The sequence below is a fragment of the Rhagoletis pomonella genome, unplaced genomic scaffold (genome assembly GCF_013731165.1).
Source record: "Rhagoletis pomonella isolate Grant_MI unplaced genomic scaffold, Rhpom_1.0 Rhpom_scaffold_01231, whole genome shotgun sequence".
Taxonomy (NCBI): Eukaryota; Metazoa; Arthropoda; class Insecta; order Diptera; family Tephritidae; genus Rhagoletis; species Rhagoletis pomonella.
In genome coordinates, this window is record NW_023459785.1 from 21,895 (window position 1) to 49,195 (window position 27,301).

Below are 27,301 nucleotides of genomic sequence, written 5' to 3' on the forward strand. Positions count from 1 at the left end.
CTTCGGGATATTCGTCACGTCTTAAAAATTTTGGGAATTATTGACAATTTTTGACAATTTATGTAATTTTCTGAGATGAGTTGATGCAAGTTGAGCCTCAGTTAGGTTTAATTGAGTTGAGTTGAAGTGAAGAAAATCGAGACTGGGTTTAAATTTAAACGGACCGCATTACTTCCGCTCAATACTCCTCCTTAATCCTTTGCGAGCCACAGTGCTATAAAAAACCAACAATAATTTTGTTTTATTTTTAATGTTATATTTTTTCAAACCCGTTTTTATACAAATACACACATACAAAGATTATATTTTATTCTAGATTTCGATTTTGCTTTACATTTATAAAATTATTTAATATTTAAAATTAAAGAAAAACAAAAAAGACTTCTCAGAAAACAAGGAACTTATGTAAATTATTTTAAAAATAAATAAAGCTAAAAGGCGTTGCTACAGTGAAAATTTACCACACATTTTCTGTAAATATGTAGTAGATTTTTTGAAAATCTGCATCCCAGAAGTATACTTTTTTTAAACATATTTAAAAAATAATAATAATAAATTATGTAATAAATAAAAAGCATTTTTACAAATCGCTGCTATTTTTAAGCAATAAACTCTTTTTTAAAACAACTATTGGACACAATAATTTTTTAAATATGCAATACTTAACCATTTGTTCTTTAGTCCTAATCCAGCCATAACTTTTCTTTTAACTTTAACTACTCTTTTCCAAAACAATACATTAACAAACCGCCTTATTTGTTCTCAAAATAATTCGTTTTTTACTTAGACTTCTTAGTGGCTGCAATTTTTTCCTCTTCTGTTGGTTCTTCAATAGCAGCCAGCGCTTCCTTCAAACCCTCAGGCACTTTGTACTTTTGATTGAAAACTAAGAACTGTAAAGAAATTTTAAATGTGTTTAGTGTTAAAATTCTCGCTACAACTTACAACTTATAAACTTACTTTTCTTGGCCCAGATTTTTCAATGTCCTCGCAATTCATTTTGCCACTGGAATAGAACCTTTCGTGGAAAAAAGAGAAGATAAATTTGTGAGATGTTTTTTTTTTGCATATTTCAATTCGTAATTCAAAAATGTGTAACAGGCAATGTTGCCAGATTTTTATTCAAAAAACTGCGAATTTCTAAGAAAAAAGCTGTATTTTCAACAAAAAAAAAACTGTAACCTTCAAAACCAAAGTGATTTTTTGGAAAATTAGGGTGTTTAACCGTATTACTGAAATTTAGCTGAACTCCAATTTTTCTAAAAAGAGATAACACTGTATCGCCCCTTTCTATCTTAAAAATTTACTTCCAGAATAATGAAAACATATCGCATAAAATGCGAAGGAATAGATTTACTCACAAAACTATGGGCCAAATGTAGTAAAACTGCGTTTTTAGTTTTTCGCTCTGCCGTCATGTTTTTTTTTCAAAGGATTTTGAAATTCTAATGATATGATTGATTTAAAAAATTATTTTAAAAAAAATCAGTGCAATGTAGAATAACAATATGGATACCAAATAAAAGAAAAAATCAGTAGAGTTTAAAAACAATAAAGTTTTTTTCGTTTACAAGGACGAATAGGTACCTTTTGAACATGCGCTTCTAATAAATTTTATATTTTTAAGATAATAAAGTGTGCAGGACGAAATTCGATGATGGGCTCGTGTGGGTATTAGTCCTCAAGCAATAATTTTTTCAAAAATAAATATTGCAAATTTTCTAGGATATTTAAGGACAAAATTTGTAAAGGACATCTTCCATACCCATTGGTCCTTATGTACCATAAAATTTATTTATTTTTTTTTTAAATAATCAAATTTTTAAAATTTCAGTCCATTTAAAAAAATCCTGATGCCAGAGAGACTTATAGTTTCGCGAACATATTCATTTTTGTGTGTAAAATTTACTGTCGCAAGGTGTGTATAAAGATGTAATAAATCAAAATTGTCGTTTCCCATAAAATTAAAATTTTGAAATAATTCTTTATATTATTAAACGTGTGATATATTTAATTTATTCGTTCAAACTTTTAATTGTGGAAAAAGATTAATGGTCTTATTCATAAAAAATATAGTAGGTTTAACGGCTTTATAAAATGACATTTTCATACTTTTCTCAGTTTATAAACCTTTTTTAAAGCTACTTTATCTTTTATGAATAAGGCCATAAAACTGTGGTTATGGCAACACTGGTTACAAGCTAGGAATAAATAATAGGGGTCTTCATACCGATAATTTTTCCGCATTGTTTGAGTAAAATGTTTTTTAATATCGGTTTACCGACTACCGAATTATCGTGGTGGAAAGCTTGAAAAATTTTCGCTAGTTGCACTCAACTGCTCGATATTTATTCAATTTTAAATCCGCCCGCTACCGAAAGGGCACAACTGATATCGCTAGCTTAGAAAGAAAAGTTGCTAAGTTCCATTTTAAAAATTTTACAGGAGAGGAAAAAATCTTTCTTTAACTATTTCGCAAGACTTTGAATCAAACATTTTGCGCGTTTAAAGCAAAGCAAAACTCCATAAGAATCAGAAGGATTCGATATTTATTAAAAGATGTCGTATTTTTTTGGCCTTATCGGATTTGTGGTGCTTCTTTTGGACTTAGCAAATTTTCCTTTTAGTGCTTATGAAGAGGAAAAAATTAAACAAGTACCTTTATAATTTTCGAATCGATGAGTATTTAATTTCTCTAGCCTCCTATATCAAAATATGAGTTTTCATAAAAAGTGGACTTAGCAACTTTTCACTCTAAGCTAGCGATATTTATGTATGAGTAAGCAAAATTCATTCAACTTTCTTTTACAATTAATTTTTTTATAGGAGAAAAGCTATGAATCAGCTGTTGATAAACATTATTCATCAGACTAACAAAAGTAAGCCGAATGGAACGTTTACATATGAAAAAATTACCGAGTAACAACTAACAGTTTACCAAAACTAACAAAATGGGTGTGAAGACCCCTAATATAAGCTCTAGTTTTGGAAATCTATATCAAGCTTTTGCAGCCTTCAGCGCTTTTCAAGCCTTCAGTTTGTATTTATCTGTGTAAAATGCTAAACATCTGAAAAGCCTGGTATGGAGTTCTGCTCTTTCAGCTAAAAAGAGCGCTGAAAGCCCGAAAAGCTCTGTTCGCCTGGAAAGTTTGGGATTTTTATGAATATGGTTTTATACCACTTACCGCACATCGTCACGTGAAAGACCATTTCGAACGATAGCATAGAATAGGCCCAAAACTGCGCCACCAACAATAACAAACAGTGGAGTCAACTGAAAAGAGAAAAAAATAGAATACATATTACAAAGCTGATTGAACTTTATTTGAGAAGTAAAATTAGTGCTAGTAAATACCAACATCTTTATTTAAAATACTAAGCCAAAAAAAACTATTTTACCAAAATTATAAGCAAATTTACATACGTTAATAATCTAAATACGTTACCAATTACTTCTATTTTACTTCAAGTTCTGTTACGATATTAATATTTAAATAAGTTACCTTTCATAATAGTTTCGTATAATACAATAAGATTTTTCAAAGCGTGATTTTTTTTTTGTTTTGTAAGAACTCAGTGTTATAAATAGATTTCTCTATTTCGGCAGTTCCACTGTTACTTGGATACATTTCTTGAAACATAAACCTTTCTTGAATTTCGAAATTAGTTTGGGTAAAAGTTTTTAAAAGTTGTGGTACTCTCCTTAAAATTTGTTTGAATTTTTTTAAATTTAATTACTTCAAATACAATTAACATAATATCGTAAATATGTTTCATTACTAAAAAAAAATAAAATATAATATTGTACATTTTAAAAATTAAAGTTCTCATTATATGCGGTTTTGATCAATTATTTAAATTGTGATTGCTTAAAAGTCGCCATTTTTCACCGCAGCAACCAAACCCGGTGGCCAACGATACTTTTGATTGTACGTACGAAACTGTAAAAGTTAGAATTTATTATATTGACGGAAGGAATAAAAAGAAACATTTATTTTGAATAATGATGCACCTTCATTATCGGTGGCAACTGATTTTTCCTTATGGGTGTATAATCTTCATACGGCATTTTGCCAAAGTAGCTAAATATCAAATAATTTTATTTTCGATGTTGATTTTTATTTTTTATTTTCACGGGCTTACCATACGTCGTGGCGCGTGAGTGCGAGGCGAAGTGTCCACAGGAATCCGCAAGTAACGCCAGCCAATACAAAAGTTACAATTGGTATGGTCTAGAATGGAGTTTTTCAGAATTAGTGGAACAGCAATATGTTTGTTTCCACATGGCATTTTTTAAATGGCATATATTTTTTGGCATTTCAATGTCTGGTGGAAAAGCGGTATAAGTTTAAAAGGAAATAAAATAAATCATGATTTAATTGAAAAGGAATATAATGGTAGCAGATTGGATTTTTCAGTGTCAAATAATACAAACAATTTAAATACAAACAAGCTTTTCAATACGTTTTGAAATATTTTGTTCTATGTTTGACAATTCAGTCGCAATCCAAACGAGCGACACTGTCGAAATCATCTCTTCTTTGTTGAATATGCCTTGGGTTATCTAGGTGAAGTTCAATTTTAAGTTTTTCATTGAAATAAATAGTTTTTTGGTCTAATTTATATTCCGGCTTTGGATTCCGAAAAAAATCTCGATTTTAATTTGGCTAGCTGTTATCGATATCCCTGCAAAATCAACTGAAAATTTACTCATGTTATCAGAAAACTGCAACCAAATTTTACGATTTCAACTCGAAATCGACTTTTGAAAGTTTGTGTAAAACGGCATAGGCCTGGTATTAATAAATAAGATTTTTCAAAGCGTGATTTTTCTTTAACAGCAAAACAAAAAGAAATTGGAAAAAAATAGTTTGGATTTGCTTCATAATTTTTGGGAATATTTGTTCACATGGAATTCGCAATAAGGTCGAATTATAACTGAATTTTATAAGACACATTTAAATACATATATTCGTGTAGTTTAGGACGAAATGTGTACATACATTTTTCAAATAACGTTTGGACTAAGGAAAGGCGAATTTATTGTATATGTATGAATACGCCTTCGACTGACATAAGTTAGACTACAACTCCACAAGTCTTTCAGGTTTCGGTGCTTTTGAGGCTTTCAGACATCGAACATTAACATGAACGAAAGACACAAGATCACGCGGGAAGGAAAGAACAAAAAAAGTTATTTTCTAGCTGCCGAAATCTCGACGCCATCTTTGTTGTAAGAAGTAAACAACGAAGAGAACGGAGAAAACCGCGAAATTGTTGAACGCATGAAAAATCATTTTTATTATGCAAATTCTTCTATAAATCATGCCGTTGTGTTAAATTATTCTTTATCTTACGTGCACACACGTTGTCACAAGCGAAAATGAAGAAAATTGCAGTAAAAAGCCACCACCAAATTGTAAACAACGAAGAAATGTAAACAAACGGCTAATGTCAAAATCGTTCAACTTTTTTCCTAAATGCGATTCTAACGGGCTACTCTCCTGCCCGCGTGATCTTGTCTTTTTGGTTCCTGGAACATTAAGGACCGTAACTGAATACAGCGTACAGCGTTTGGAGTTGTACCTTTATGCAAAATATTATTCCCTCTATGTTCAGTGTTGTGTTTAGTAGGACGTATTTTAGTAACACATAATCCATTGTCGGTACAAAAACCAGTTTTGTTTGAAAAAAAAATTTTTTTTTATTGAAAACTCTGTATAAATAAATATTAAGTTGGTGCTCATTTCATTATGAAAATCAGTTGTATTTTCCCTTTACGATGAATTTTTTCTTTACTTTCTTCTGCAAATAATGAGTAAACAGACCTGTTTACATTCTATTTTTGGCAGAAACATTGCGAAAGGCTTAAAATGCGACCTACGTGTCCAATCATAATTTCATTGAGATTTCAATGTACTTAAGTATTCGGTACAACATTGAAATATGAGTCTGCATATTTTGCTTTATGAATTAGGCTTTTCCATCACTAGCTCATGCAACTGTGCGATCCTTCAAACCAATTCAGCAGTATGCGCTTGCGCTGAATGCGCTCAAAAAACTACCTGTGTAAACGAACATGTTGCAACAACACGTATGCCAGGATTGCTCACTTTTCCCTTAAAATTTATATGAGTATAAAAGCAAGGTGGTGCAAACGAACCGAATTTAAAGCCAAAGGAAGTGTAGTCAAGCAAGAATCGTTTTATCTGTGCTGTGAGTTTGTTAATATATCGAGACATTAAAGTATTATGCTCTTGAATAAAAATTGATATATTTTGCATGTTAAAATCGCATACATACAACTTTTATGTTCATGAAAAAGTAGATAAGCAGTTATAGTGAAAGGAATAGAAACATAGCGGGAATAGTGATTCAGCGGGTGCTACTAAAACTTCTTTTGTGCAAAAGCAGTAACAATAAATACCACAAATATTTGGTGCTTTGTGTATTAACTCAGAAAAGCAGAATTTATTTCAAGAAAACAACTTAGCCACGGCTTTCATAGTTACCCAGGGCAACCGTGTTGAAAGCGTTGCTGTTTATTTTTTCGACGTGTGGAAAAAGTGAAAATTTCACAAAACTGTCAAGTTATTTACTCGAATAGACTAGTATGTTTTTAGTAAAACGCGGCAATTAAAATTAATTATTTGTTACATTCGTTCGCGCGTTTAAGCTCGGTTTATTTGTCTCAGCATATCTGCGTTCTAACCTCACTTTTGTGCGCTTAAAGTCCAAGCAACTGGACACTCGTCGTTTTCGCATACTCGGTCTCCGTTATCCTTCAAAATTCAGCTTAGACGTGATTTACACGCCATTAAAGAGGGCGTCACCATGTTACAACACCATCCCCATGCAATACCTCTTGCTGCAGCTCGCATTAAGGATGAACCCACAACCAATCCTCCATTTTTCTATCCACACAGCAATCCCATTGATAACGCTGCTGCAGCTGCCGCCGCAGCCGCGGCTGGACTCATCGATCAACAACATCGGGACTTGCATAATGCGCTGGTCAATGCAGCTGCTGTAAATGGTACACTGACCAACACAACGGCCGCTGTCTTGAAAAGTCAATCGGTACAACAACAACAACAACAACAGAACACCGCAGCCCAACAGACTGCTCAAGCTCAAGCAGCAGTAGCAGCAGCACAGGCGCAACAACATTCACAACAAAATACAAATAATGCTTCCGCTCAACAACAACAGCAACAGTCGCAACAGAACGCTATGGTGTTGCTAAATGGTAATGCTGGTGCAGTTGCTGGCGGAAATAATGGCACCACCAATGGTGCTATCATAAAGACTAGTTCATCGGGTCGCTCGACGCCAGTAAACGGCAGCTCTACAACAGATCCAGCACCGGGCAAGCTCTTCGTTGGCGGTCTTAGCTGGCAAACATCATCGGAGAAGCTAAAAGAGTACTTTAACGTATTCGGCACCGTAACCGATGTACTCATAATGAAGGATCCCGTGACACAGGTAAGCACGTAGTGGTCTCCCTTCTAGCGTTGTTGCGGAGGAGAACCTTTTCATTACCTTACTAATTCTACATGCAACTATCTATAAAATCTACATACTTACTTTTTTTATTTGTTATATCTACTATTATTATTCAGTGGCTGCCTACGCTGGCTTTGGGTGTTGCCTAATTTTCCTCCATATCTTCAAAACCATATTTTCACATGATTTACCAATGCATAATATCCATCCACAAAGTACCTACTATTAGTTTTATAATTTAATACTTTATTTGCATATATGTATGTACTTGATTGCATATTGGGCAAACGAGCATAGGTGCATAGTACATACCTACAAATATGTTCATGTGCATACATATATATATATACCACTGTAAGTGCATATGTGTACATACATATGTCCTTACATGGTTGGCTGGCAATGTACACTTCTTACAAGCTGCTAGCCGACCAAATTGGCAAGCAGCTGCACCTTTTTAATTTTATTGTACCTCAGCAGTATGAGCGCGTCAACAGCATGTCAGGAGCGGTAAGCAATAACAAACAGGAGAGCAGAACAACGTTTTTGAAGCAAAGGACCTTGTGTAGGTACAAATGGATGTGTTTTCATTGAATTGACATAGGTACGCTAGGCAGCTGCACAAAAGCCAAATGTTACCTGAGTTGGGGCACACCAACAAGCGTTACTCAACTTTCTTCGTTAAATTACAAATCCCAGGGGGATGTGACAAGAAATATGGCCTACAATGTCCAGTTTAAAAATTTTATAAATTAACAACTATGATTTTTCTGATCACATTATGGACCAACTCTATTGAATATCACTATAAAACCTAAAGTTTACCTTAATAAATTTAATGTCAAAATCCAAAGTGCGCGCATTCTATATAAACGTTTTCACAGCGAGTTCAATGCATCAATGTAGGGCATTCCCCTTGCCCAACTGTTATGCTTTCCTGCTCGTCGTTAATGTTTAGCGCGCGCCCTATGCTACAGCTAGCGCGTCCAACTGAGTCAAACATCTGCCATTGGATTGAATATAGTCGACTTGTATGCGACACAAAAAAGGTAGAGGCAAAGCGCAGGCGCAATGTTACAGCTGTTCGATTAAGAATTTGTATGCTTCAATGCTACATACATCCATATTAAAATTATATAAAAATGTGTGGTATAATGTGGCATGCCGCGGCGGCGCACAGTTGGCAATCTGTGCGGCAATGGCACAAGGCAAAGTCCAATCAAATGAAAACAGGAATATAAAACAATGAAACGGCATTTGTTATTGCTTTTAAATTTTTTGGGTTCAGCTCTGCTCCTGTTACTGTTGATTGCGTTAACGTGACTGCCTTTTATATGCTTCCTTTTTGGTTTATATACATACATACATATATTATTATATATTTTGCCGCTATTTTTAAGAAGTATGACGAAATTTTTTCTTCCTTTTTCGTCTCTTTCAAAAACGAGTTTTGCATGACAGCTTTGTTTTTGTTCTCGAAAATTATTTTTTCCATTTGTCATTTCCCCAGGTCCTGTAGGGGTTTTGTGCTTCAAATTCACATTCAAGCATAAGCACATCCTGTCCCACCTCTAACGGTGCACCGTTTTTTGTTTAACGTTTTGCAGGACACATCCTTCAATTACATATTATGGGTATCCTCGAAGTCTTGCATAGCCCTCGCACGATGCACGGATTGCAAAACCGGTTTTTTCATTGGACAGCTTTGCAAACCGTGCGATTCGTGCACTGTACAGCGCTTTGCAAGCCTTCGAGAATACCCCTATTGTCTTAAGTGTGCATACTAAGCATTTTATGCAAATTAAGCGAACGTGTAAACACCTGGTTGAAAGGGTATTTCAATCTAAAATTAACTTTGAAAACTAGTTTTTAAGTACATGTAGTCCAGTGTATCTTTTTGAGTGACTTGAATATGAAAAAGTGATCCTAACAGCTTTAAAGACAGAAAATGAGTTTGAAGCTTGAAATTTAACTCGTCAAAAGTTGTTTACCTTTTTGTATAATACCATATGTACAAAGGCAATTATAACCTGAAAGGTATTTATCATAATCGCATACCTCGCTCAGATTTCAGTAGACTTAAGCTTAACTATCTTCCAACAGAAACTAGTAACAGTAAGATGTAAGTAGAGAAAGTACTTTTCCACTAAGCTAAAATCTAAAAGTAAGCAGCGTTAAATTATTAACATATACGCCGCGAAAATTAATTAATTGATGCTAATAAAAAAAAACAATATCCATACGGCTTTGCATTAAATTTAGCGAAATCAACATCGGAAAGAACCGGAGGCCGTCTAACACCAAATAAGCAATACTGATCAGGAACAGAAAAAATGCAAACAGGACGAAATTAATGCGCAGAAAACGTACACTTCAATGAAGCATGCACAATTACCCTACGTATATGCATTTGCGTGTGTATGTGTAATTGTATGTCAGAATTGTGGCATACGTGAGTTACTACGTCGATGCCTGTGAGCCTTCCATGTCGACCCTGCCCATACACTACATGCATACTACATTGTTTACCGCTTTCAATTGAAAACATTAACAGCAAAACGTTATGTGGCAGCTGCGCTACAGGATTACCAGCTAACCGATAGTCTTCATACTACGTATATGAAAACGAGTGGCCACTGCCACCAGGAATATCAGGAATAACAAGCAAAACGAAGTTACAGCCCTAAAATATATGGCGAATGAAGTATAAAGGGAAAAAGTAGTCGACACTTTTGAAGTAATAAAAACGGAATTGAGTTCGTTCGCCGCTACAGAATCCTGTCGAGCCGCATTTTGCATTTCGCACAGCTCAACAGCCGCAATACAAACTAATTTCGCTGTTCGTCTACAATAATCATAGGTATTTTACTACAACATTTTTTTCTTCACAACCAAGTACCGCATATGGAAACTAAATTTGTAAACTGTAATCGTAATTGTTAATAAGCTCATAAATATATTAAAATTATCTATAGAATAGTAGGTTTAAGTACATACCTACATATGTAAGTAACCGTTTCCTTGCTATAGTTTAATGCGTATGTAATTATAAACAATTAATAATTAAATATACTACTATCAATTAGGAACTGTTGTCGAATTTTTCCCCAAAGTTGCAAATTTATCTTAAGATTGTAATGAATTTTTGTGCCTTTTAACTATCTCATGTGTACCGTAATACTACATTTAAATTCGTAGGTACTCTTCTCAAATCAATTATAGCGTGTTTATAGTCCACTCTGTATTAGTTATATATTTTCTTGTACTAAATAATGTATAAAATACTGATGTAAAAAATTATTTGTTAACAAAATCCTTGCATTAACTATACTCGTGTATGTATAAATATCTTATATGTATCTTAAAAGTTTGTATAAACATACATACATATAGCAAACCATCTTTAAAAGAGGCACAATTGAAAAATAAGATCCGGAAATACAACTGCGTGTGGATCGTACAAGATTCAACGCATTTAACACGAAAACAGGTATAACAATAATGAAGGAAAGAAAATTGGCATTACTTAATTGAAAATAAATCCAACGATTTATTTTATGCAAAAAATCTACCAAATTTTTGTTTGAGTTTTGCCTCTTTTGAAGAAGGTCTGCGATATGTTTGCTTAGCGCGTTTTAGATGCTCAAAAACAAAAACAAAGAGGAATATCAACCACCAACGTCGAACCGTAAAATTATTACTTACATACTATATACTACGTACTGTTTTCAGAAGTGTAGGGTTAACTCAGGTTCGGTAGTTAACTGTCAGCAAAAAAAAAAAAAAGAAAAAGAAAGTGGCGAATGTGAATTAACTCTCCACCGTAAAAACGACCCTTAGAGTATTATGTATGAGTAGAACATACATTGTAAAGAAAATTTAGTGAAGTACATAGAAAAAAATATATACATACATACATATGTACCTGTGGACATTTGACTAAATTACTCATCTCGAGTCTGGTCATACTTTCAGTAAATTGCCACATCATTGGTTTCGTATTAAATTTTCATATTATTTGATAATGACTGCTGTTAGTTTTCTATTTTTATTTAAACTTTCTTTATCATCTAAAATCAAAATCTCTTAAATAACCAGCTGTTTTCTTAAGAGTCCACAGATAATATGTACATATCGTTTACTTAATATAGAAAGGCCCTTTCTTACATTTTTCTTTCTTTACGGAGTGTTAAAAAAACTCCATAGAAAATCAAGTGCTGCCAATTCCTTTTAAAGCCTGCTATTCTTTAAGAATGTAATTAGTTTTATGCTCTAGTAGTTATTTTTAAAATCTAGTAGGGTTTTGTAAGCAATCGGCAGACTTTTGTATGATACTGGATTTGTAAAGAAAATGAGTTAGGTCCTTCCTGTGTTAAAGTATATCCTACTTTGTAGAGGGTTGAGATCAAAGTAGTTGGGTAATTTTGGTCAATATTTCGAAACCCACCCTAAAAAATTAAAACTAGTTGCCACACATCTTAGAAGCGCCATAAAGGAATACAATATTTTCATTGAAGAACATATCGTCACCTAAGGGTGAAAGGGTGCCAAGTAAATTTTTTTGAAACTGTTCATAAGGGACGAAATATCAATGCAGTTTCGTATTACCTGCCATTCTGCAACAAAAACTAAATTTTTAGAAAAAAATGGGCTTGGCACCTTTCCACCTTTAGGTATATATTGTAAAAAAGATTGTTTAATTAGTCCATATGTAACCAAAAACGAATCTTTTGTGGTCATCAACTTATGGTGTTTTCGATTCTTTCGATTTTTTTCGTGTTCGATTCTTAATAAAGGCAAACGGTGAAAAGAGGAGGGCAGGAACATTCTCCGCCCTTTGAAGCTTTGTCGAGGGAGACGGTTGCCCTGAAAATCATATGATTATTGAAACGACAATATTAAATCAAACGTACTTTGCACCGTGGAAGGGCAACATTTCTTTTGGAAGAAACGAAATCACCATTACTCTTCTATTTGGAATCTGTTTTTAGATAGTATTTGTCATAAACTCTATAAGATTTAGAAAAAGAATTTGCTCTTTAATCCTGCTCTCATTCTTTTATAATAGCATAAAAATCGCATCTAAAAACCATTAAAATATTTGAAAAAATAACAATATACCTTTGCCCGAAAAATAGCTTAAGCTACATATCGTTCGTCCCCCGTATGCCAAAAACGTGAATGTGTAAAAATGAAAATTTTGGGAAATAAAGTTTGGATGTTTTTTTTTTTACGAGGTTTAACCCTGCATTCATGTAATTCACATTGTAATTTATGTGGTTTCCGTGTACGCAGGGTATGTTGTTGTTGTTGTTGTAGCGGCTACAACAACCCCGCCCAGATCGGTTGGTATCTCAGTCGTTGTCGTCAAGTTCCACTAACGGCAACCCTAGGAAGCGTGCAGCTTCTGCGGGGTTTGCCCATAAGGACAAGGTCGTTAGGGATGTCGGGTTTGCCGGGCATGCGAAGAGATGTTTCGAGTCATGTGGGGTCTCTCCGCATGCCGGACATTCGTTTGGCACATCCTCATTCAGCCTACTCAAGTAGGAGTTTAACCTGCTGCAGTAGCCGGAGCGAAGTTGTGCAAGTGTAGTGCGCGTCTCCCGAGGCAGATGAAGCTCCGTCTCGTCAATGTCCGGGGGTGGTGTGCCTAGAACGGCATTCACAGGTCTAGAGTCTACATAACTCGAGACTGAGTCCCTGTGAATGCCGTTCAAGGCCTGTCTGTAGGCTGTCGGGTCCAGAGGTTGCTTAATGAACCTCTGGACTTCGTCCGTTAGTTCATATAGATGCCTCCTGACGTGCCTAGGCGAGGGCTCCTCTGCAAGCAGCTGTCTGCTCGGGTGGCCACTTCTGTGGCTCCCGATCAGGAACTGCTTGCAGAGCATTATGTTGTGCTCCTTTACCGGGAGCATTTGCGCCTCGCCGTGCAGGTGGTGTTCAGGCGTCATCAAGAGGCATCCCGTCGCTGTCCTCAGTGCGGTGTTTTGTGCGGTCTGTAGCTTCGTCCACTGCGTCCTACTAGTCCCAGGCGACCACACTGGCGCTGCGTAGTTCAAAACCGGCCGGCCTATTGCCTTGTATGTTGCCAGCAACGTTTCTTTGTCTTTGCCCCAAGTACTGCCGGCTAGCGACTTGAGGACCTTGTTGCGGCTCTGTACTTTATTGACAATAGCGGTTGAGTGCGCAGAGAAGGAGAGCAGGCTGTCGAATGTTACTCCGAGTATTTTGGGGTTATTCACCGTCGGAATTGGTGTGTCATCGACGTGAATCCCCAGCGGTAGCCTGACCTCCTTCGTCCAGGTTGTGAACAGGGTCGCGGAGGATTTCGTAGGGGAGAGGGCTAGACACTTTGCAGTGAAGAAGCGAGAAAGTTCGGAGAGATAGCCGTTTACTTTCGAACACAGGTCATCAATTCCATTCCCAGTCGCCATAATCGAGCAATCGTCGGCATAGGAGACAATCGAGACTCCCTCTGGTGGTTGAGGGAGCTTTGAAATATAAAAGTTAAACAGTAGCGGGGAAAGGACACCACCCTGAGGAACCCCCTGTTTTATTTTTCGCTGCTTACTCGTTTTGTCTCTGAACATTACCGACGAATGTCGACCACTTAGATAATTTGCCGACCACCGTTTGAGCCTCTGTGGGAGAGAGGAGGCCTCTATATCTTCTAGTAGCGTGGAATGGCAGACGGTGTCAAACGCCTTTGACAAGTCCAACGCTACTAGAATCGTTCTCTCACAGGGACGGTTACGGTTAAGGCCACGAGCTATCTGAGTGTTTATGGCGTTAAGTGCTGTTGTTGTGCTGTGCACTTTACGGAAGCCATGCTGATGCTTCGCTGGGGTCAGGTGATTTGTGAAGTACGGGAGTAGCCAGGCCTCGAGTGTCTTCGCTACCGGGGAAAGGAGTGTAATCGGATGATACGAATCTCCTTTGTTTGCAGGTTTCCCCGGTTTGAGCAGTGGGACCACTCTCCCCACCTTCCAGATGTCTGGGATGATGAGAGTGGCCATTGACAAATTGAGGACCTCCGTTAGGTACGCTACCCCCGCAGGACCCAAATTTTTCAGCATCAGCATGCATATTCCGTCGGGACCCATGGCTTTGGAGGCTTTCGCCTTCCCGATGGCCACCTGAACTTCACCGCAAGTGAAAGCAAGGGGGGCACAAGTTGTTGGCAGTTTGTGCAGCCTTCTGGTCACTCGACGCTTGGCTTTGTCCACCGGAGGATGCAGTATGAACTGCCGGCTAAAATAGCTCGCGCATCGCTCCGGGTCCGACGAAGCATGGTCGCCGAAGGAAATTTCGACTCTGTCGTCGTGCTTCGTCGGATTAGACAATGACCTCACGGTTGACCAAAGCTTGCTCACACCAGAGGTGAAGTTGCAAGTCTTCAGATGCTCCTCCCACTTCTTCCGCTTATGTACGTTTACAAGTTGCCGAATCTCCGCGTTGAGATCCCTGATACGGGGATCTCCGGGATCGGCCTGACGAAGGCTATCACGCTCATTTGCTAAAACAGCCGCTTCGGCAGGAAAGTTTGGACGTGGATCCGATATGCACCCTGCCGGTATGAAGCGAGCTGCAGCAGCAGTGATAGCCCTGCGGAACTTACGTTCACCGAGATGGACGTCGGTTGGTGTGGGGAGCGATGTGAAGGTGTTTTCAGTAAACTCCGCGTAACCTTTCCAGTCAGCTTTAGAAAAGTTGACATAGGTCCGGTGTTTGGCGGAGGCAAAGTCGGTTGGTTTATCAATCGAGATGACTATGGGTAGATGGTCTGATGCTAGAGTCAGCATAGGTCGCCACGTTATGCTGTTTATCAGACCAGCGCTGACTATTGTGATGTCTGGCGAGCTACTGCAGTTACCCATAATCCTGGTGGGTGCGTCGTCGTTCATTGTGCAGAATGTCGAATCGTCTATCTGCTCAGCCAAGTCTGTTCCCCTACGATCGTTTGACAGGCTTGAGTGCCAAAGATCGTGGTGCGCATTAAAGTCACCTACTACCATACGGTTTTCACCTCTGAGGAGCGCACCTATATCAGGGTGATATCCTGCCGGGCAGCAGGTGACAGGGGGTATGTATATATTAAATATTTCGAGCTCGACATCGCCTGACCGGATAGCGATGCCCTGACATTCTAGGGTGGTATCCCTGCGGTCGATGTCTGCTTCGATAAGACGATACTGCACGGTGTGGTGCGTGATGAACGCTAAGCCACCACCATTATCTCGCTCGCGATCTCGACGGTGCACGTTGTACCCGGCACAATTCAACAAAGTTGAATTGCGGTGCAACTTCGTCTCTTGGACCGCAGCTATTAATATACCATGCCGACACATAAAGGCGGTTATCTCCTCAATCTTGCTCTGTAGCCCGTTACAGTTGAATTGGAGGAGCTTCATGTGGTTCGGGAGACGTGTTGTGATGTGGGGTGTGAGTGAGGTGTATGTTCTTGCCGCCGTTGGCTGTGTGTGCTGCTGAGGTGATTGCCTCCCTGTGGTGGTAGTGGGGGGGCGTCGCAATTGATGTCAGCGACCGAGCAGCGCAACACGGGCCCTCGAAGTTCCCCGTCCAATCTCGCGTGGTGCGCAGACCTGAACATGCCCTAAAGTGGCACCAGCCAAGGCAGGTGTTGCACTTGACTGATGTCACATTACGGAATATTCTGGTCTGACATACCGTGCAGATTGTAGGGGGTACCACGAGTTGTTGGCGGCGGCGTGTGGGTGGTGGTGCGGTTGTGTGTGTTATGTGGTCTGTGGTGGCTGTGGTATGTTGTTGTGTTGTGGCGACTGTGTGTGGTTGCTGTGTGAGTGTGTGGGGCTGCACGGGCGGACTATGGGTTGCCGTGGAGGCTGCTCTATTTGAGCAACAGGGGGCCACGTACGACGTGGTCCACTGTCTGTGTGTCCGTAGTCCCGAGCAGACCCTGAGGTGACTCCACCCCTCGCAGGCATTACACTTGACTGAGGTGGAGTTGTGGTGTAAACGTCTTCGGCATACACAGCAGGTGTATATTTCTGGCCCAGGGTTTGACTCGATGCCAGCCCTGAGTAGGAGAATGCGTAGTGAATGTTGCCCTATGGACGGACAACTTCTGAGATACTTCGCCGACCTAAACGGGGTTAGATCGCCGAAACAACAGCCCTTGGTCGGGTGAAACCCGAGTCATTCCGGTACGTAGAACCGGCTGTCGTGGGAATGTGTACGCAGGGAATGTGTACGCAGGGTATTGTTGGTTTTGGTATAACATAGGTTAATCAAGTGAACACAATAACTCAAAATTTGTAAATTTGCGCATTCATGCTTCTGTCGTAAGGGTGACGATATGTAGTAAATTATGAACTTTACACCTTTTTTGTTAAGTTTTTTTAAACAAAGTATTAATGTATGTGCATTAGGGTGCACCACTCTTCATACACAAAAAAAATAATCGGTTCTGTTTTTTCACCTGAATTATCAAATTTATTATATTGTAAGATTTCCTCCAAAATATTTCAGAAAAATATTAAGATGAACATGAGCTGAACCCATTTGAAAATATCTCCAAAACTCGAGTTTTTTTATAAAAAAAATAAATTTTTATTAAAAAATCAACTCAGGTGACAGAAGATCTTAAGCTTAAAAGTTTTGGATAAAAATGTTTAGACATGGAAAAACAGCAACTATTTTTTTCGGTGATGTACCCTAATGTGCATATAGTATGCAGTAATTTATGGAAGTGGTAATGTTAAAAGATGAATTTGAAATTTTCCAGTCAACCCAATGAGTTTTAAGTCGTTTTCCGCACTATTAAGTTAGAAAAACATTTTTTCAATATATAAAAATACAATTTTTACCCTTTTCTTCTTGTGTCGTTTCAAATTTTTAATGTATTTTTTGCTATTTATTCTTTGATTAATCTTGTTGATTTCGCTGCTAGTCCTTTTAATACTTTATTTTACGTAGCTATTTTGGTTTTTTCGTAGCAAAATAACTATTTTCCAAACCATTCGCTCTTTATTGCCAATTTCTTATTTAAAGCTATTTTCTGGTTTTAGAATATAGAATTTTTGGTAGACAAGGAAGAATGTTTCCTACGTCGCAAATGTAATACTCCTTAATTTTTTCTAGTTTCTCCTAGAATTTATTAGTCTTTTAGTGTTAATGCATTCATTAACTATAATTCACAGAAATGCCAAATTTTGACAACTTAGTTCCAATTCGGCATTTAACCGTATTTCCGCTTGCTGGACATTTCCATGAATTATAGTTTAGAAATAAAGGGCACAGAACTGCCGCAGTAATGCATTTAAGAACCGAGCCTTTTACTTTTGCATTTAAGAACCAAGCCTTTTACTTTTGCAGAAGTGGGGGCTCGTCTGTACATATTTCATGTTTTGATGGTCTTACCTATCAAAAATGTTGCTTTTAAAATTTCAAAAGCATATTTAAGTTTTAGGCTGTTTTGAAATGCAGAACATATCACCACACATGCCAGTTGCATGCCACCACACGGCAGAACCCAAGTTCAAAAAGAGTATTTCTGAAACAATCACCCCTCGGCATGCAATGAAAAACCTCGAGTGTAGTTGCGTCATAAAAAAGCTTCTCATAAAAATCTTTTCTCAGGGGGTGCCTCCATTTCTGTGACAACACCAAAACGCATACCGCAAATTGGCGCGCTGGTTTTCAATTAGAATAACACCAACTAGATGGTCTATAGATTTGGCTTTTTTTAATGTGAACATTAGTAAATGTTGTTCAAAGCTTACTGCTTCGTTTGTTTTAGTAGCTTTTATTTTGAAACCATTACTTTGAAACCTTTAAAAAGATATTTGTTTTCTTTTCAAGCTAAATTATCTTAACTACATAGAAGAAATATGCGATTTTAGCTTAGCGTTATTTTCGAACTAAATATTTGTAATTGCATTTTTAAGTAGGAAACCTAAAAAGGTACATAGTCTGGCTGGTACTGGTACCAGCCACAAATCAAGGCGATTATATACTTAGTTCTAGCTCTGCCCCGTATATCCGTATTAATAATGTATATAACTCGCATACGAATTTAGCTCATACAACAAATCTGTATGTACGTACTTGTAAATTTAAAGCTGTATAATAGTACATTTCCACAAAGTCTTAACTGCAGTTTATGCCTATTGGAAAAAGGAAATGGAGGAGGGTAATTGCTGTTATCAAGTACAAGCAAACGAAAGGAAAAAACCAAAAATTAAGATATAAACTTTGCCGAGCATCTGATGTTAAAATTCTTGGAACTTACCTGTGCACTTAACTGCAGTTAAGCCTTTGGTGGAAATAGGGTATACAAGTCATTTGTTCATGTCGAAACAATGCAATTGTTGCTAATTAGTAGTCGGGCATATAAGATTAAAAAAATATATATATATTACAATTAATTCAGGTACGATAAGTAGAATTATGCTGTTCTGTTACTAAAAACTGTAATCTATTTATACACGATTTTTTTCTTTGTTAAATAAATAATACTAAAACGTCTAGCTGTAAGTACCCATGCCTAACTGTAAAATAAACTATGTATTTTTTATTGAAATTACATGCAGTTGTAAAAACGTCGATTGAAAATATTTATGTAGCAGGGGTATTCGTCTAAATGTGTAAACCTATAAAATACGTAAATTTAAGAGTTTACACACAGTGTTACACGAATACAACTTATAAAGGTTTACGAGGCATTTATGCATTTAGATGAGCACCCTGATTATTTATGAATACCTACAATTTGTTTATGTAATGTATGCTGAGACCATATATTGTATATTTATAGTAACTCTTTTATCGTTTAGATGTACTATATTGTAATTGAACCAATGTTTATAAAATAATTGTGTTACTGTTTTCTTATAACTAATGTCCTTAGGGCATTCATACATTAATATGTATGTACGTCAATTGATGAGTACGAGCGCGTCATGCTAATTAATATCGACTGATGTAAAGAAGAAAGCTTACACAGAATTGTAGACAATCTTGAAAAAAAATTTTACGTTACCGGCCAAATATTGTAGTTTACTGGACAATGCTTTTAAAATTACTTAAACAAAACGGGATAAAGAAAATATTTACTTATATCATAGAGCGTAAATTAGGCATTAGAACTATACCTATAGCATATAATTTTAGCTATGATTTTCGTAATTATCAATACATACAAACTGTTGAAAAAAATTCTGCAAATATAACACGTAATCGTTATGGTAGCGGCCCCTTTATCTGCAGGCTCGCCTGTGGTCATACATACATATAAATTTCTTTGTTATTTTTTACTGAGCGTGCGCGTGCGAATGTGTGTGTGTGTGTGTGCATAAAATTTGTATGGAATAATTTTTAGCAATAATTTGTTCACTTTTACTACTTGAATCAACTAATTTGTTAAAAATGTAGGCCCCTCCTCCTTAGAAAAGTGCTGTTATTTGTTTTCTTTTTTTTGTGTTCATTTAGTACGTCCAGAGGTCCCACTAGTTTGTAATAGGGAAACTTACAAAATTTTATAATTACACGACTTTTTTGTTTTATTTTCTGACTTATTTCTAAAACGCCAACTAAAGTATAGTACTCTTAAGGCGTAGTTTATGTATTTAATCACCTTAAGAAAAGTTGCTATTACCGCAGAAATATCTGACTTTTTTCTCTTATTGCTATGTTCTTATAATTAGGACTGGTTTATTTTAAAATTATCTATCTGTTTAGTAAACATGTTATAGTATGTATATTGTCCAACAAAAAAATTCGGCACACAAAACAAAAAAAACACGCCAACAATGAATATACAATTTAGTATGGAAATAATATGCTTCTGTTTTAAATTTGTTAGCGTTTCGAAATTGGAAAAAGAATCGTGTCTATGAACATATCGCCCTTTGTATAACACCGTGCGACAAAAAATAAAATAAAATAAAAGATCAAAACACGAAACAATTAATATTTATACCTTTTCACGAAAATAGTGGCCTAATATAAAAAAACTGCGTTTTATAGTTTTTCTCATTAGCATCAGGCTTATTTAAAGGTCTTTGAAATTTAAAGATACGAATATTTCAAAAATTCAGTTCAGTGGTTAGCAAACAAAAAGAAATAGGAAATTTCGCAGAATAAAATTTTTAATTAATTAATTTTTTCAAAAATAAATATCGAAAATTTTCAGGATATTCAAGCATAAAATTTTGAAAGGACATTTTCAATACCTATTCGTCTTTATGCATCAAAAAATTTAATTTTCTCTTTCATTTGTTATCCATATTGTTATTTGAGACATTGCACTGAATTTTTAAAACAACTTTTTTTTTTTTTGATTAATCGTATCTTTGAAATTTCAAGACGCAGTTTTCGCACTGGTGAAGTTAGCCTAAAAGCTCAAAAATTTGTACTGAAAATCGAGTAGGAGCTTAGGCTCACATTTTATGAATGACGGCCATTGTTATTTTTATGTGTAAAACTGACACGTGTGGCACGGTGTAATATTACATTCATATGTACTTTAATACATACTAGTACGTAGAGTACCCATGAGCTGTATTGAATTTGCAAAAGTGCTTATTTTTTCGTTCCCCACGCATTTTCGTGCGGATCGGGCTTGAAAAATAAGTGTTTCAGAAAAAAACTGATCATTTGTAGTGGGCAAAGAAATCCAGTCAGTTTGGATCTAAAACACGAAAATTTATCGAAAAATAGTGCTTGTTTTTACAGATCAATGTCTTCTAGTAAGAAGAGCATTTTCACGTAAATTAAACCAGAAATATTTTGTTCATACAAACCTCTGCCCGACCAATTTCGGTTTCCGGAGCTTTGAGCTGTTAAAGCACATAAAGGGTGGTGCATTGAGTGTTTTATTACTCATATGTTATTTTGGCAGTGACTGTTGTTGTTGTTGTAGCAGCATACAAATTCCCAAAAGACTTTTTGGGGAGTGTTGCTGGAGTGACAGTCCTTGGCCAGATATAAATCTGGGTCGTTCCGGTTACGTAGACCCGACTGTCGTGGGAACGACAGTGCAGTGACGTGACTCCTCTTTTCCGTTGGAAGTCTTAATGGAAAGCCAGTACCATATCTTCGCCGAACGAAATTGAATCGCTTTGCGCTTGAACAACGTTGGGAAATAATGCAAACTCGAGCAGCTCGAAATGGACAATGATATTGCTCGAAAAATCAGCTTTTCTGCCGGAAGGGCATTTTCATCTCAGCGGCTATGTATGTTGTTTAGGAAAACTGACCCATCTGGGGATCGGAAACGCCGCAAGTGATCGTCGAGAAGCCACATTAATTGCCATAATTGGCCAATTGTTCATTGAAAATGGTACTGGACATCCCATTTCGGTCAACGGTGAGCGGTACAGAGGCATGACAAGCGATTTTTCATGGCCGGAAATTTCAGACATAAAAAACTTGGAGGATCTGTGGTTTCCGAAGGTTGCCGCGCCATGCCACAATCGTGCCTTTATAAAATATATTTTCCAAATACTTTTATTAGGCCCATTGAAAAAAATTAGTTTTGAAATATTTCCTTTAAACAGCTCGAAACCCCGCTAGTGACAAGTTTGTATGAACAAAATGTTTTTTAGTAAAATTGACGATATTGGTCTTTGAAGAAAGACACTCTTTTTGGTAAATTTTTTCGCTATAAGTCCGTTTTCCCTTCATAAACGATCTTTGTTTTTTTGCAAATCTTATTTCTATCATCCTCAATCTATCTGAATAAGCGTAAGCGCGAAAAACCAATAAATTTTTTCATATGCGGGTGCTCTTTATGTATGCTGCCCAATTTATCCAATAATTCCTTTTTACATAATCACGTGAAATAATGCATATAGATTAACATTAATATTAATGCTTGTTTGACTGCGATTAGTTAACTAGAAGACGGATGATAAGACTTGAATGGCTCACAATTTTTGAGTCAGTTTTTTTGTATCCTAGTTCACTAATCGCTTTGCATAGGTATACATACATACATAGTTTCGTATAAATTTGGTGTATTTTATAGATTGTGCGTCTAGGTTATGATTGAGTTAGTTGACCACTTGATATTATCTAAACCTGCCAATACATAAGTATATAAGTTGTTTTTATTGTCGCTTTCTACTTCTAATAAATCATAGCGATTTTCTTAAGTACAAATAATTGATTTAGTTTTCCTATCTACAGACATACACATACTACATACATAAATACAATTTTCGTAATAAATCAAAACACTTATGTATAGATACTTCATTGAAATGTATAATTGCAATTTAATTATACTTACTCGTATGTCTAAAATTACTTGAGAACCACAATAAAATAAAAGGGATAAATTGCCTAGTGTTGATTGAATTACATAACCTAAATTGCTTTTGCATATTACAGTTGTACAATTTAGTTGAAATTAGTTGCAGAAAATGTTTAAAAAAAAACGTATTTTTTTGAAAATTAGTAGCTCTCGTATAGATATGTATATATATATATATATATATATATTACGTGTTTTTTTTACTTGTTTACTAATATAATTTTTGTTGGTTTCTTTCTTCGTCGTCACGTTCAACATTACTGTCCTTATTCTGGCTTACAGCGTAGTCGCGGTTTTGGTTTCATCACATTCCAAGAGCCTTGCAGCGTCGACAAAGTCCTGCAGGTACCCATACATACACTTGATGGCAAGAAGATCGATCCCAAGCATGCAACACCGAAGAATCGCCCACGTCAGGCTAATAAGACAAAGAAGATATTCGTTGGTGGCGTCTCGCAAGATACCTCTGCCGATGAGGTGAAAGCCTATTTCAATCAATTTGGCACCGTTGAAGAGACTGTCATGCTGATGGATCAACAGACAAAGCGTCACCGTGGTTTTGGTTTCGTTACATTCGAAAATGAGGATGTTGTGGATCGTGTTTGTGAGATACATTTCCACACCATCAAGAACAAGAAGGTCGAATGCAAGAAAGCACAGCCAAAGGAGGCTGTTACACCAGCTGCTGCACAATTGCTGCAGAAACGTATAATGCTGAGCACTCTGGGTGTGCCCATACCGGCCACACCGGGTCAATTGATTGGCACACGCGCTGGCGTCACCACCATGAGTTCACTAGCTATGTTGCAAGCGCCGACACAACTGCAATTGCATGCCGCCAATGGCGCTGCAGCCGCTGCTGCACAGCAAGCTGCGCTCATCTCGCAGTCACCCTTCCAAGTACAAAATGCCGCCGCCGCCGCCGCCGCGGTTGCCGCCAATCCAGCTAGCTTTGGCAAATTGCTTGCTACATATCCACAGGCCTTGCATAGCGTCAGGTGTGTATTTGAAACATATTAAACAACAAAGAAAAAATTCATCGTATATTCATTAAATTATCTTAATTTCCCACAGATATGCACCCTATCCCATACCCACAAGCGCCGCTGCCGCCAACGCCTTGGTGCAAGCCCAACAGCAACATGCTGCGGCACAGCAGCAACAGCATGTGAATGCTGCTGCCGCCGCTCAACAGCAACACACTGCCCATGCTGCCGCCGCTGCTGCAGCACAGCAACATAACGCCGCCAATACTCAAGGCGTTGCCGCCGCACAGAGCGCACACAATGCACTCGCCGTTACCGCGCATGGTGGCCAAGCGGGCGCACATGGCGCTCAAACGGCACATCATCCGCTGGCAGCAGCCGCCGCACAACAGGCGGCACTCGTCGCTGGTAATGCACTGAATGCAGGCAATCCATATCAAAGCTATACGCTAACCAATGTAGACATGTCCAGCTTTCAGGGTGTGGACTGGAGTCAAATGTACGGCATGGGCATGTACGTCTAAGAGACATTTTAGTAGAGGCAGTCGTCGTTTGTTCAAACAATCGAATGGGAAATTTTTAAGCAAATGGAGAGTGCAGAATGAAATACTCTTAACTTAAAAATATTTATATACTATATATTAATAATATGAAATGAATATCAACAATGCTCACAGATGCATAAACGGTAGACACCAAACAGACACAGATTAACTGGAGGTGGGTGTGCGCGCGTTTGCGACGCGTGACATTTCGACATGACAACGATTTGTGATACATTCATATACAAGTGTGTTTAGCGTGTGTGAGCGCGTGTGGGAGAAGAATTTGTTAATCTATTGGGACGTTGACTACAATTTTACGTTCTCAACATTATTTTGAATTGCATTAAAGAGAAAAAATTTAAAGAAGAAAAAAAAAAACACTAAAAATGTGTATAAAATGCTTATTATTATTCTTAATATTACTTTAGTAATCATATACAATTAAAATGTTATGCGCATGCGCATGTGCTTCTTCGCTAGGTTCTTAATCTAAGAAAACGCTAATTAAAATGCTCGTTTGCAATACATAAATACTTACTAAAGACGCTCAGAAATGGAAAAGAAAATTGCTTAAAGACAGTAATTGAAAATTATATATATACGTATATGTTTTTGCTGCTGTTAGGTAAAACACCAACTAATAAATTTCAATAAGACAAAATAAAAAAGGAAAAAGGAAAAGTTTCGCAAAAATTTAAGAGAGTTTTTGGGCAAAAAATTTAAGTTAATGCATTGACAAAAGACAAACTCTACAAAGAGTAGATATTAAAAGCTAGAAAGATGCAGTGCTATGCGCATGAAAATTAAAAAAATAGAAGTACATACAAATATACATTTAGTTAGCTATAAGAGACTCAAAGCAATGAAAATATGAAATAAAAGCAACCTTTTAAAGCGCGTATTTTTTGGCGGCTGCAAACAACGCGTTCACATACGCGCTAGCGGCGCATGAACAGTACTTTGTCAATTTCGAAACTGCAGCAATATGTGTATAAGCAGAAGAAAACAAAAACTAAAAAAGAAAATATAAAAATTGTGTATTTGCAATTGTTAAACAAATGCCCATATTAAGTATTATTATAATCTTTTGAAGGCGCATGAAACGCGTTATTATCTACAAACTATATTTAATTTTGCGCCAAAAGTTCAGGCGCCTATACTCAGCAAAGAAAATGAATATGTTGAAAATACCATACATAATTAATTAATTTTAAGCATTAAGCAGAGCATCGTTATAATGATGTAGTGAAAAAAGGTAAAAAGATTCTCTACAAATGTGTTAACTTATAACCGATTCGCAAGCAAGATAAAAAAAAACAACAGAAATGCAACTAAAAAACTAATACACACACATATATATAAATAGAGTATAACACACAGGAAAATGAAAAAATGCATATAACAATAATTAAAAGTAATGAGAATTAGAATTTTTAAACCACCGACTTGATTGCGTTTAATTTAGATAAAAAAAAAAACAAAAAAACATGACAACAACATAAACGAAATACATACTACATAAAACATTATGCATACATACAAACGAGTACTCACATACAAATACATATGTATATGCATACAAGCCAGGTACATCAGCTGCATATTTAGCATAGATATGTATTTACATAAATTCATATGTTTAGTGTGCTCTGCTCAAGTAAGAGAAGGGATACAAGTAAAAAATATGTGAACACTCTCCACACAAAATCATAAAAGTAATGAAAATCGTAAAACAAGCGAGTTATATAGCTACAGCTACTACGTAAATCCCAAAAAGATTACTGTGCGTTATTATAACTAAGTAAAGGGGAAAATAAACCCAACTTCAATGTACTTAAAAGCGTGCGAAATGCATTTACCCCTGACACTTGCGTTATGGATTTTCATTCGTTCAAAATCAGTTCCTAATTGGCTATAAATTTAAGCAACAACGCTTGATGCTGCATAAACAAATTTCAATACAATTCTTGCTTGTTAAGCAATGCAGTCTGTCTGTCTAGCGCTCTCGAAGCTTAAAAATAAACTGCAAACCTAATTGATCTCAAATCCTTCAGAAATTGAAAACGAGTATCTTCACATTAATCTTACATGCATGAAGATATTAAAAAAGAGACGTAAATTCAAAATATGTTATATGTTTTAGTGAGGGGAATGTAAAGTAAATATTTTTTTTTTTTTGTATCAAGTTGAGAATTTGTTATTTCCAAATTGGATAACTTGAATGCTGATACAACGAAAAAACGCTTTTCCTTCTGCTCTGGATCTGCATTGGAGTGAAAAAATAATCACATAGTTCAAGCGCAAGTTTTCTGAGATATCATTACAATGCTGTGCGCGTTGTCTCGGCGTCAATTTGTTAACGTAAAACTGATCGTGAGACCTACCCGGGAGATCTTTTTGGCGAGTACCATTTGTTCTCGCAATTTTGGCTTACGTTAACTGTAAAAGCAATAAGCATGCTTTGATGATTTGGCGAAAGGGTGCTTGGTAATACAAATACACTGTGCTCTCTTTGGGATTTTTTCTTGACTTTAATCAACCTCACAACCAGCTTCGGGAAAAAACGTCATCAAACATGCATTCGTCACATAAAACACTGCATACACAAATACATATACAACTTCACGCATCACTTTACGCAAATTTAAGCATAACATTTAAATTCTAACAAAACTAAAATCCATTTTACACACACTCTACTATGTTCCAATACAGCTGTTATTGCATAAATTGCTTAATACATTTTAAAATACCTAAGTTGCTTAGAAAAACTGCAATTAAAAACTGTTTGCTGTATATAATTTCAAAAACTATGAAATATATTCTAAAAAAAAAGCCACCATCCCAACCAACTGCATACATATACATGTAAAATTTATATTGTATTTTGTATTTAGCGTGCTTAGTTTAGTTTTCTACTTCACTGAATTTTAATTAAACCTTTAGTTTAGTACTTAAATATGTAT

At 36.5% G+C, this 27,301-nt stretch overlaps 2 protein-coding genes and 1 long non-coding RNA gene across 3 annotated transcripts; 1 reads left to right on the top strand and 2 right to left on the bottom strand.

Annotated features, from left to right (window-relative positions):
* Positions 1 to 638: 638 nt before the first annotated feature.
* On the bottom strand, positions 639 to 3,361 carry LOC118752092. Its single transcript, XM_036486942.1, has 3 exons — positions 3,186 to 3,361; positions 961 to 1,018; positions 639 to 893 (listed from the first exon to the last, which is right to left on the bottom strand). The coding sequence occupies exons 1-3, from the start codon at positions 3,359 to 3,361 to the stop codon at positions 780 to 782; spliced, it is 348 nt and encodes a 115-aa protein (XP_036342835.1). The 3' UTR covers positions 639 to 779.
* Positions 3,362 to 3,886: 525 nt separating this feature from the next.
* On the bottom strand, positions 3,887 to 4,384 carry LOC118752090. Its single transcript, XR_004994627.1, has 3 exons — positions 4,144 to 4,384; positions 4,013 to 4,082; positions 3,887 to 3,941 (listed from the first exon to the last, which is right to left on the bottom strand). It is a non-coding gene; the product is annotated as an uncharacterized LOC118752090 (long non-coding RNA).
* Positions 4,385 to 5,985: 1,601 nt separating this feature from the next.
* LOC118752091 (RNA-binding protein Musashi homolog 1) lies at positions 5,986 to 27,159 on the top strand. The gene is made up of 3 exons (XM_036486941.1): positions 5,986 to 7,485; positions 23,087 to 23,802; positions 23,879 to 27,159. The coding sequence occupies exons 1-3, from the start codon at positions 6,835 to 6,837 to the stop codon at positions 24,312 to 24,314; spliced, it is 1,803 nt and encodes a 600-aa protein (XP_036342834.1). The 5' UTR covers positions 5,986 to 6,834; the 3' UTR covers positions 24,315 to 27,159.
* Positions 27,160 to 27,301: the final 142 nt, after the last annotated feature.

Excerpts from the sequence above, each read along its gene's own strand:
- LOC118752092 (XM_036486942.1), bottom strand. The coding sequence starts at position 3,361 with ATGTTGGTATTTACTAGCACTAATTTTACTTCTCAAATAAAGTTCAAT. Across the intron at positions 1,019-3,185 it reads CTTTCACGTGACGATGTGCG|GTTCTATTCCAGTGGCAAAA; the intron begins GTAAGTGGTATA and ends TTTCCACGAAAG. Across the intron at positions 894-960 it reads AAAAATCTGGGCCAAGAAAA|TTCTTAGTTTTCAATCAAAA; the intron begins GTAAGTTTATAA and ends ATTTCTTTACAG.
- LOC118752091 (XM_036486941.1), top strand. The coding sequence starts at position 6,835 with ATGTTACAACACCATCCCCATGCAATACCTCTTGCTGCAGCTCGCATT. Across the intron at positions 7,486-23,086 it reads TGAAGGATCCCGTGACACAG|CGTAGTCGCGGTTTTGGTTT; the intron begins GTAAGCACGTAG and ends TCTGGCTTACAG. Across the intron at positions 23,803-23,878 it reads CAGGCCTTGCATAGCGTCAG|ATATGCACCCTATCCCATAC; the intron begins GTGTGTATTTGA and ends AATTTCCCACAG.